At 43.0% G+C, this 11,997-nt stretch overlaps 1 protein-coding gene across 1 annotated transcript; it reads right to left on the reverse strand.

Moving 5' to 3' along the window:
- On the reverse strand, nucleotides 1–8,438 carry LOC118082318 (uncharacterized). Its single transcript, XM_035109620.1, has 3 exons — nucleotides 8,314–8,438; nucleotides 6,646–6,755; nucleotides 1–1,640 (listed from the first exon to the last, which is right to left on the reverse strand). The coding sequence occupies exons 1-3, from the start codon at nucleotides 8,436–8,438 to the stop codon at nucleotides 1–3; spliced, it is 1,875 nt and encodes a 624-aa protein (XP_034965511.1).
- Between the last annotated feature and the right edge of the window lie 3,559 nt (nucleotides 8,439–11,997).

Raw genomic sequence — 11,997 nt, forward strand, 5'->3', positions numbered from 1 at the left:
TCACAGGTTGTCGTTAAAGAGCTTGCACCAGCATTGGGAGCATCGCGGGCAGGAAGATGGGGCATTTGGGTCAAAAATTTCCCCTTGGCTAGTTAAATATGGAGGCCAAGTCTTTCCATTATGAGTTGGAGCATCAATATGTGGAAGAAGCAAGCTCTTCCTTGGATTTAATTGGTTTATTCTATTCCAGGCTTGGATATTTTCCCACTGGTTTCCTTGCATGGCCTGATTTGTTCCACGTGGTTTTCTTTTAGCCGGAAGTGGTGCTTGGCCAGCACCAGAGAACTCGGGGGCCCCACAGAAGAGAAACCTTGCTGCATTTTCTGCTGGACTAAGCCAAACGGTAGCTGGCACCTTCCATGTATAGGCAGGCACAGTGCTCTCAGTGGGCTGGGGGGCTGCTTTGTTACCTGCCCAAACACTGTTTTGGACCTGCACCTTGCTTTTCCCAGCATTCAGCTGCTTCTTCTGGACTGCCACGTTGTTCTTCACAGCATGCAACTCATTTTTCTGGACTTTCATCCTGCTCCTCTCATCATTCAGTACCCTCTTTTGGACATTCGCCTTGCTCTTCCCGGTGTGTGTCTTGTTTTCTCCAGCCTGCAGCTCACCCTTTTGGGAACGTATTGCTTTTCCATCTTTCAACTTTGGCGATATCAACTTATTCATCCTCCCTGACATCTCCTTACTTTTGATTGGTGAGGTTTTCCTCCTAGTGTTCCTCAGGTGTCCAATACGTGGCTCCTGTTTGTCGGATCGTTCCTTCTGCCCAGCACCCTGCTCTGTCCCATGATCAGGTTCACATCCTGGATGGGATCTATGTTTCTGTACTGAAGATTTCTCAGTTTGCATCTCATGCTTTCCAGGGGGGGCATCAGCTTCCCCATTCCGAAGCTTGTTCTTGGTGTTTGGCTCTGACTTCTCATGCCGTTGTTTCGTTTTCCCTATATGAAGCTTACTCTCACAATGCAGCTCAGTTTTTATCTTAGTAAACTTAGCCTTCCCCGTATGGGTCTCCCAATCTTCGCTCTGTTGCCTGGCCTTTTCTGCATAGGCCCCATTCTTCTCAGTTGGGGCTTTCCTCTTCCCATTGTTGCTCTCGCTATTCTCCACAAGAGCTTCTTTACCAGACTTGCTGCTCCTAGTGTGCAATGCGCTGTTCTCAGCAGGCAGGTTTTTATCCCTAGTCTGCAATCTCTTTCTCCCATCCTGGAGCTGCTTACCCTTCCCGACTGGAAAATCATTTTTCTCAGGAGGCAATTGGTTAAGCTTTGCCCGGTGTCTTTTGTGAGACTTTCTACGTGGATGCAAAGGAAGGGGCTTGTTAGGCTTCTGACTTTGATCATTGGACTCGGAATCTGACTCTGAATTTGATTCACTGGATTTGGAGCTTGACCTGCTACGTTCAGAACTGGACTCAGAACTGGATTCATTAGACTCATCAGAGTTCAAGGTGGAATAATGCTCTGAACCCGATGACTCATCATCAGACTCAAATGTTGAGTCATCATACTCAGAACAAGAACTCTTATCATTCTCCACACTCAACTCGTCATCCTGAGAACTTGGTTTGTCTGGTTTGGTGTGGTCTTTCTCATCTACCGTGTTACTCTTGTGTTCCTCATGGGCAGGCATCACACCTGCAATAAACCAAGTTTTTAAGTCTTGTGACAATTTTGCTCTGTTCACAGGACAAATCTAAGCCTGATTTCTATGTAGTGGAAACAGTTGTCTGTAGTCTGTAGTCTGTCAGACTGTAGTCCAGGCATTCCCAAACTTTGGCCCTCCAGATGTTTTGGACTACAATTCCCATCATCCCTGACCACTGGTCCTGTTAGCTAGGGATCATGGGAGTTGTAGGCCAAAACATCTGGAAGGCCGCAGTTTGGAGATGCCTGCTGTAGTCTGACAGTTAGGTTTTTCACCTTGGTTTCCTCTGCAACAACCGCCATGATAAAGGGGGGATAAGTCCCCTTTCTTATAAGCACACAGAAAATTTAATATTCAAGGATGAATCTTCAGGCGCATAACAAATACATTTCCTTCAGTTAGTAGAACTTAAGCATTTCAGAAAAGAAGATAAGTGAAATTAAAAGCATGTCACAATTTAATATATCAGAAAGATACTTATACCCAACTTCCTTTGAAAGAGATGCATTTTTCTAATCTTTCTCCATTATCAAAGAACAACAAGACTGCATTCCACAAAATATCTAACTTCTTGAAAGGATCTGATAATCATATGCCCAAAGTATATACAATGCAACTTCTGCAACAATGTTGATTAAACATAGCTTATTATCATCAAAGCAAAATAATTTTAGCAACATCTAATAGAACTACATCAAATACAGTTTCTTTCTTTTTTTAAGTGTATCTGGATGGAAGTTACATAGATATATTATAAAAACCTAACTTGTACAAAAATGTGTTTGGCTCACATCTGAGCATAATAAAAGTATAAGTTATAAAATAGCATTGCTGTGAACACAACTTGTTCAAATAATCTATACAGGTGGTTTGATTAAGTCAGGCTAATTCAATATTTTCTCCTAAAAGGAGACAAAAGCATTTCGTTGCAAGATAGGAAATGGGGAATAGTGATGTGCTACTTTGACACACAGGTCTGGGCTACCTTTGAAGGATGTTACAAAAACAGAAAGATGTATTTGATTTCCATTTTAACAACTTTAATTGTGATGCTTTGGGGCGAGGTAAATTACCGTATCTTATAGGGCTTGTTCTAGTGTTTCCGGAACCAATCAAAATGGATGCAAAAATGGGTTTTGAAGTGAGACTATTTGCCACAGTTTATTTAAAGGACAGTTCAGTTAGTGGCCTGGAATACTCAGCACTTCCATCTTACTTTAAGGCAAAAATCAGCAAAGCTCATGTGTGAACCACAGCATATTTCCTATAAGTCCCCAAGGGTCTTCAGATACCCCAGGGTATCTCTTAGAGACCACCTGGTGAGCCCATTATTCTGAAGTGGTCAGGGCTCTTAGCATCATTAGACCCAAGTTGTTCTCTGCTCATTCATAGATAGATGGATCATTGAATTAACATATATGACAATACAAGCAATAGAAGACAAGAAAGATTAAATAACAATGGATGACTGGTTCATCAATATATCATGGTGGTTAAATTTATTCTAACAGTTAACTTTTCCTATTAACCCCAATGGTTTTTGTAGTGGTGGGATCTTACCAACCTCTACTCTTCCTTCTCCTGTTTTCTAACTCACTACTGGGGCATTATGCTCTATAACTCCACCCACTTCTACCCCTTGTATCCTGCTCCTCTAAGGGAACCCTTTGACCCTTTCCTTCTCTGTTTCTATACTGCCTTTGCTTTCTCCACCTTCTCTGTCTTCCTCGTCTTCCTCCTCTCCCTTGCCTCCTACTTTAGCTCCTTCCTTCCGAGTTGCATCCATTATCCTCCTCTGCTAGCTTCCAGTCTCTCCTGCTTTCTCTTTAACCTGCTTCAGATGCACCATCAGTCGTGCCTTTATCCTCTGGCTGGTCAGGCATCCCTACAGCTTTAGTGATGCTACCTCATTCTGCCTGACTCACCTCCCACCCAGACTGTCAGGCTGCAGGGCAGGCAGAAGAGCTGCGGCAATGCTAGTTCTCAAAAGCAGTTTATACCCTTAATTGGAAAGCAAGTTTGGGCAAACACCTGCTTAAGCAACCTTCTGGCCAGCTAAGTAATTGGTTCTCCATGAAGGAGTTGAAATTTCAAGCATAAGGAGCTGACTGAGAAAGTGTGTTGTTAGCCAATGGGTTCTCCCCCCCCCTTTTTTTTTAGACTTCAAACATGTTTGGAAACATTCAGTGCACATGTTTTAAAACTAAAAATAAATTCTAACTAATATATGCAGATATACCTGACACTGCTCATTAACATCTCCTAGTTGTTGATGCCTGCTTCACTCCAAATAGCACTTCCCATCTCTAATTGTTCAAATCCCAGAGGGAAAGGTTCTGGGGAGCAGCAACTACAAATGGCGCTGTGTGCGTCTGGCCTATTGTTGGATGGAGGACACTACTGGGAAGACAGCCAACAATAATTATGCAGGAGGGGGTGGAAACTGTTTATAAGATATGCCAGATACCAGCTTTTTAGCTCTTCTATAGGTCGAACCAGCACTTGAATTGTGGCTCCAAGGTTATAAAAAGTCAGGCAACACATTCTGCACAAGCTACAGCTTTGGAACAGTTGTCAAGGGAAGTTCCACGGAGTAGCTAAGCGCAAAAGGCTAAGCAGTGCAGGTTACTGAGAGCTGAAAAGCTATGAAAATTAAAAAGTACATGACATGCTTTGAAGTAGGTTATAAACCTGAAACAGAGTAGTGGGCAGGAATAAGGCACCCACAACTGAGCTAGCCAGCGAACACCCAGCATGTCAATACAGCACTTTCTGTCATGCATCAGATAATGATTTTGATTGTGCTCAATCTGATCTCTGTCTGCCAGGTCAACCAGAGGCAAACAGCATTCTTATATTAATTGTGTGGCCTCTGGCTGGCTGACCCAGGATTCAATGCAGGTCAGCTGAGCTGACAACCTCAGTGGGGTTAAGTCAAAGCTGGATCCAATTAGAAAGCTGTTTCACTCTTTCTCTTCCACTGCCTTGGGTCCCAAACACGTTACAAGGAACAAGTGGCTGTTGCTGATCTTGGTCTCCCTGGTAACTTGTAATTAAAGAAGAAGTGCCATTATCACACTCTTAATTTCTTCATCCCTGCAAGCAGCACCCATATTTAGCTAAATATTACCGGGGCAAGGTGGAAAGGCAGGTCACTGCTGCCACACATTACTCATCGCATGTTCTTTGGCCAGTGGTTGCAGCTCTGCGGATCAGGAAGAACTCCACAGAGAGACTCCTAATTGTGGCTTTCTCCATTTCCTCTCAGGCACGTGAGACTGAATTGTGAAATCACTCACCTTTTTCATTCTGTCTGTCCTGGAGGGAGCAATCCAGGTTATGCTTGTTTGCTGAAAGGCAGAAGATAGACCTGAAAGTTCTCCAGCCCTGCTGCAGCCAGCTGCAATCGCTTGATTCAGGATTTGGAAAACTACCACCCCTCTAGGCTCAAGGCATATATAAAACTGAAACTTATTGTATCCCCACCCCACCCCCAGTGACTAACCAGCTTTTTAAGAAGCTTACAGTTAGGGATAAACAAACCTGCCAGTTTCCGTTTCTCTCCCCTTTTTTAGTTTTTCCATCTTTAAATTCAATTCACCACATTCCTGCACCAGTTTGCATTTTTTTAAAAGTCTACGTGAAAATTCACCATCATTTCTTCTAATATCTGTATGCAATTCTGCCTAGCTTTTGCAAGGTATTTTCTCTTAACATGAATCATTTTTGTGTGTTGTTTTTGCTATATGCATTTTTACTTTCCTCTAATGTATACACAGGTGTTTGTTTTTTGTTTGTTTTAAGAACTGGATTGCAAAATTCAGGTAAGTGTGAATTTTGGAGAGCTGCATTTTGGCTTGCGTTTTGGTTTGGGAAGCATGAACAAGGTAGAGTCGCATTAAAATGCAAGCTGAAGCAAATTTATGCCCCTGTCCCTAGTTATAGTTAATTGCAGCAGCATAGGGAGCTATGAAAATGTGCAGAGATCCTGGCAGCTGTCTAAAGAAGAAGGCATATTGCAGGAGAGAAGCTCTAGGCACCTACTAATAGGACATGGACTGGTGGTGAAACTGCATGTTTCCCCATAGCTCCACTACTTCAGAAGAGCATCCCAAAGCAATTTCCCAAAAGGAAGATGGCAATGTTGAGGCACAAATGGGACATCAGCCTCCTGTGCATATAAACAAAGAAGGTGATGCCTCCAGGCTGTCAGGAGATGTGTGTAGACTGCTGTTCTTTATCTATTGGGTTTGGACCAGTCTGACATAAGGTGGGTCATAGCAATGGCATCACAACGTTTGCTTCAAAAGAAAAAGAAAAGTAGAAAGATAGGGGCCTGGGAGCAGGCAGAGAAAAAAGTGTGGGTATATATCTACTCTAAATATTGGTGCGATTTCTGTACTAGTTATAACTTGTTGTTTGCCTCTCCCCCTGCAAGCTTGGGGATTGCAGTTTGGCACAGGTGCTAAGAGAGATCTATCACCAGCTGGTTCCCACCCAGAACTGCATTTCCCCGGGTTCGGGAGAAGACGGTTAAGCCTGTAGACCAGGCATCCCCAAACTTTGGCCCTCCAGATGTTTTGGACTAGAATTCCCATCTTCCCCGACCACTGGTCCTGTTAGCTAGGGATCATGGGAGTTGTAGGCCAAAACATCTGGAGGGCCGCAGTTTGGGGATGCCTGCTGTAGACTTTTAAAGCATTGTCAATAGATCCAGAGAGAGAAGGAGAAGGGGAATATATATGTTAGAAAATAAAATAAATGTGGGTCCCATGCTGCAGGTTGGGGTTAAAGATGCTTTTCAGGTGGGAAAAGACTGACGTTTACTGGTGTGGATTTCTAACCAGGATTGCTTCAGTGCATAGCACAGGTTGAAAAGACTCTCTCCCTCACTCTCTTGCTGATCAGCAACTAGGATCAACTTGTGTTTCATTGGGAAACCAAGGCACCAGTGAAGTGAGAAGAGCAGAAGGGTCTAGGAGTCTGAGCCCTTACTGTTTGACAGCGCTTTGTAGGCTTCCATTATCTCCTTGGACTTCTCTTCAGCTTCCTTTTTGTTATCTGGGTTTTTATCAGGATGCCACTTCTTCAGTTTTGCTCTGTACCTGTTCAGTTAAAAGAAAGGATGTAAAGAATTAGGTTCCAGGAGGCCTGTTTATTTTTTGAGCAAGTCATCCTGATTTGTTTGCACAAAAATTGTGCAGAGGTTATACCACTCTGCCAAGTGGTGATTATCTCCCACTTCCCAGTGCTTTCCCCATCACTTTTTTTAAACAGCAAAATTCTACAAATAGAACCAGGTTTGTTGTACAAGAGTACTGTAGTGCTCCTTGCTACTTATCACCCTGTACCCCTTCCTCACAGGTGGGTTATGTAGGTGCTACCCTGTTTCCCCTATTTTAAGACGTAGCCATAAAATAAGCCCTAGCAGCGTTTTTAAGCATTCAAGGAATATAAGCCATACCCCGAAAATAAGACATAGTGATAGGCGCAGCAGCAATGCCGGCCGCGGAAGGAGGAGGAAAAAAATAAGACATCCCCTGAAAATAAGCCATAGTGTTGTTTTTTTGAGTAAAAATAAATATAACACTGTGTCTTATTTTCGAAGAAACACGGTATTTATTGCACAAAGGATGTAAGATGGCATCTACCTGACTGGGTGAGAAATATGTGCAAAACTCCTGACTCTCTGGAAACAGTCTGCTTGGGACCACCCGTTAATCACCTGGGCATATATATATATATATATATATATATATATATATATATATATGAATATATTTCTGCAACTCAAAATCAAACACATTGCCAACCTTAAAGAAGGAAAAATGCTTACTTCATTGACTTCTGAAGGTATTAGAATTCAGTGCTTCCTCATTGCCCCAACATAACAAATCCCCATTCCTAGCCATTAAAAGTATATACAGTCGTACCTCGGGTTGCGAACAACTCGGGTTGCGAACAACTCGGGTTACGAACTGCGCACCCCCGGAAGTGTTTTCGCCGCGCGTGCGTGCGCACAAGCGTCGAGCGCGCTTTGCGCATGCGCAAAGCATGAAAATAGCTAAAATAGCGCTTTGCGCATGCGCGAAACGGTGGTTCGGGCCCTTTTCGGGTTACGAACTTTTCGGGTTACGAACTGCGACCCAGAACGGATCGCGTTCGTAACCCAAGGTACCACTGTATAAGTATACTTGTGTTCATAATAGGTGACTCAGGATTCAATGCTGGCTTCTCTTTTCAAAACAGCACATACTCTTTTGCTATCTCATCCACACAACCCATTCATTCATTCATCCATTCTCCCCCTCCTCTCTGTCCTATACACACAATGTAGCCTCCCCCTTCCCTAGCTGCATTTAGGCCTCACGAAACCTTCCTACTGGAGCCAACAGAAGGGTTTCTCCAGCCTAAATAAGTATGGCGCAAAGGCATTTTTTGCAAGGGGGAAGATTAACTTTCCCCTCCCTAGCTGTGACTCTGGCTTGAAAAGAAATCAATTAGGCTTGAAAACGAATCCTATTGGCTTCGGTAGGAAAGTCTCTTGAAGACTAAATGTGATGCTGGGGATGAGGAGGGAAGAATGGAGGCTGTGAGCTAGACAGGGCAGCCTCAAGGCTGGCGGTTCCTCGGGCGAAATGAATGCTCTGAAGGCTGACTTACGCCATTTTAATGTCGTGATGCGTTGCACCCTGGGGAATGCCCAGGACTTCATAATAGTCCTTGTCATCTTTTGTCTGTCCTGTTGAGAGACTTGGAGGGACACTGGGGTGTCTTGGCTGACCCATGCAGGGTAGAGACAGGGAGATGCCGTAAATACCTGGCCCTGCAGAATAGAAAGCAGAACTAGGCGGAAAGAGCGGCCTTACTGTCTTGACATTAGTTTATAAACTATAAAACTAGCTTGGATCTTGGATCAAAGCCAATTATTTTAATTGGTTTAAGTTTGTTTTTATGCGTGTGTTTTTAATTAAGAATTATTTGCATCAGATCGGACTGTTATAGGATGTGTGATCTTTGCTGTTTATCATAGCTATGGTTTTAAACTGCCTTGTGCATAGGAATGTAAAAAAGCGGTATACAAGTAAAATTAAAAAGCCATTGATTTAAACCTCAGCTGGGTGCATCTGAGAATTAGTCTTTGCCTTTCAGGGCCACATGCATTTAGGGTGGGGACTTCTGTGCCTTTAATTGCCCTGCTCTCTCTTGAGTCCGGAAACCTTAAAGAGAAACCAGCAGGCCCTTTGCTTGGAAATTAAACAAAGGGTCTGCTGGTTTCTCTAAGGTTTCCAGACTCAAAAGAGAGCAGGGCAATTAAAGGCACAGAAGTCCTGTCCTCTATTGAGTCTGGCAACCCTACGTGCATTACTACAGGAAACACAGTAGAAACAGAGTATACATTTCAATCAGTATCATACCACTTCATAGCTACAATTTAGGAGTTCCCTGGGAAGAAGAATTGGTTGTAAAACCACTCTAGCAATTGAAGCTCTGTGAAGGGAATAGAGGTCTCTTAATTACTCTCAGCACCCTTAACAAACTACAGTTCCTAGGATTCTTTGGGAGAAGCCATAATGTTAAAGTGGTATATTAGTGCTGTAAATGTACGGTATGAGTGTGGCCTAAGAAATGACATAGTCCCTCAGAGGGTAAGTGCTGTGCTATAGTTTTCTTCACTGTCAAATTAGCCGCACATTTATAAGCAGCGAATATTTTATGCCACCAGAGCAAGCAACAAGATGCTTACACTTCACTGAACTGAAATGTTGCTTTAAAACAGAGTTCTCTAGCTGATACCCTCCAAATGCTGATGAGTTCTAACTCAGTGGTCAGGGATGGGAATACTGGAGTCCAGCAACGTCCGGCGAGCACTAGCTGGTGGAAGGCTGCTTTAAAATGACCCTTTGACATGATTAGGGCCCAAGCCTATGCCATACTTGTGGGATAACCAGCCTCATATAACCAACATACATAAGTCTAATTAATGCATGAAGGAGTTAAGACCATAGAGTATAGAGTAAGCTGTCCTGCCAAGTTTAGTTCACTGTGGGAGGGACTAGGTAATCAAGCCTTTGTTCCCCTTCAGTCTTTCTGAGAAGCTCAGCGAGTGAAAAGGCTAACTTGGTTGCTACAGCTTAGCTGCATAGCTCTCACAAGCCACTCTTTGAGCTCCTATACCAATAATTTAGGAACTTTCACCTCTGTAACTGACAAGTTTTAATGCCTGTGCAACTTTTTCCCGAATGCTGGATGGGAAAAGTACATGAACCAGATCTTTGAAGAATTTGTAAGTAAACCAATCTTAACTTACCAAACATGTGGTCTTTGGAAGTTTTGGAACTCACAAGGGCATATTTTAAAGGTCTGACAGGCTATACATCCACATTTCACTTTGCTGCATATTTTGTGATTTTAAATCTCTGCTGTGGTTCTCTCACCAAAGAGTATTTGCCCAAAACGTAGAGCTTGGCATCCAGAAATTCTCCTTTTATACCTATTTTTTCCCCTTGAACCAACAATAGTTAGCACATCAGTGACCCTGGCCTTATGTATCAAAGGCAATTGTTTTCAGGTGGCATAAAATGAGCTAGTCAACCCAAGATGAAGGCTTGGTGAGTAGTTCCACTAAGTATCTGAACAGCTGAAACCCAGACCCTACCTCACAGTCTCAAAGGATTTTTCCTGATGATTGACACATCCTTTGGTATCTTCATTTTCCATGTAGGCAGAGCCCTAGTCACTCAGAGCTGCTGCCCGGGGTAAGAAAAGAGGAGCTTGATTGTGATGTCAGGGGCTCTGCAACTTGCACTCATGATTTGTGGTTGGCTGGCAACAGGCAGTAGGAAGTATGGTATAAGCTCCAGGGCATCCTGACTCTTAGGCAGAACCTCATAAATACGCACCAGCTGTAACAGCCCAAATAGACATGCCACAGCCCATAAATGAAATGGTGTAGCCTCCACATTTAAGCCTGCAATAAATTTGTCAACAACTCAGGTGGCTATCTATCCATAGACCAATTCCAAGTAGCAAGATGCCATGGCAAAGATGGCGAGAAGCAGCGTTCATTGACTGATATTCATTTTGTAACCAATATAGTTATTCAGAAATGTGATGGGGCTTAACTTCAAGCATTTTCAAACATGAACTTCATTAAATTCCAAAACTCAAAGCAACCTGGCAGCTAATTCACTTGAGAGTTGCCTGCAGATGTCAAAAACCAACCACGGCAGACATCGATCAATTTGCAAAGGATTCTCCAGCTCAGACATCCCACTGAAAGTGCATACATGTGTTTGTGTTTTAAATCTGTTTAATAAATTCATGTTGTGAATATATTGTGTGTTTAATGAAATGTATTAAGTTTCTATTTAAATAGATATATTTAATTAAATTCATTAATAGTGCATATTAAGATAATATTAACTATATTGTGAACACTTTAATTTATGATATGGAAATTTAATTCACTGTGTGGCCCCCAAGTTGCGTGTCACTCTTGCAGCCCATTTGGTCTGAGAGGTTAGCATTAAATAGTCTTTTTTTAAAAAGGCAAGGCAAGGCAAAAGTAACCCATATAAAAATGCCTCAAACTACTTGGACACAGAGGTGGGGAGTGTGTCCCATGTAATCCATGTAACTGGTGCTGATAGGTACCTATTGCAGTTGTACAACAACCGTAAAACACAGTAGCGCTGCTGGTTGTAATGGAGTTGCTAAAGAGGAGGAGAATCATATTTCACGGTCACCTCCAACAGTGGTTTGAGAGAGCTTCATTAACATGCAACCCTGAAATTCCAGATGCCCTCAAACTGATGCCAAAGTTTTGTGCCGTTTTGTGCTGCGAACCCCACGTTTTGTGCCACGGCCCCCAAATAAGTAATTGACAAAGCAAAATGGGGTCACAAGTTGATGCCAAAAAATCCAACCTTGTCCAGTCGACTCCAAACCAGTACCAAAAACCGGGGGCCACAAGGACACCCCAAAACCCAATCACATCCTATTGACTCCAAACTGGTACCAAAGTGGTGTGCTGGGTTTTGTGCTGCAAACCCTGCTTTCTGTACAGCCCCCCAAACTGAACAACTGACACTCAGACAAGAGTGTTCCTAACAAACAAGCTATTTCAGCTCTGATACTAATCCATTTCCTTAAGATACAGGTGATCCTGCTAAACCAGGAATTCCAGAAGGGAGCCACAAGGACCAGACTCTGCCCCTCCAAATGCTGTTGAACTCCAACCTCAATCATCCTTGATTATGGATGGAAGGATCTGTCAAATTTCTTTCAGTTTCTCCTTTTTTCCAATCTTAAAGTTGGTTTTGCACATTTCTACAGCAATCTTCG

This window comes from Zootoca vivipara, chromosome 1 (genome assembly GCF_963506605.1).
Source record: "Zootoca vivipara chromosome 1, rZooViv1.1, whole genome shotgun sequence".
Classification (NCBI taxonomy): domain Eukaryota; kingdom Metazoa; phylum Chordata; class Lepidosauria; order Squamata; family Lacertidae; genus Zootoca; species Zootoca vivipara.

Excerpts from the sequence above, each read along its gene's own strand:
- LOC118082318 (XM_035109620.1), bottom strand. The coding sequence starts at position 8,438 with ATGGGTCAGCCAAGACACCCCAGTGTCCCTCCAAGTCTCTCAACAGGA. Across the intron at positions 6,756-8,313 it reads CATCACGACATTAAAATGGC|GTACAGAGCAAAACTGAAGA; the intron begins GTAAGTCAGCCT and ends TTAACTGAACAG. Across the intron at positions 1,641-6,645 it reads CTACAAAGCGCTGTCAAACA|GTGTGATGCCTGCCCATGAG; the intron begins GTAAGGGCTCAG and ends GGTTTATTGCAG.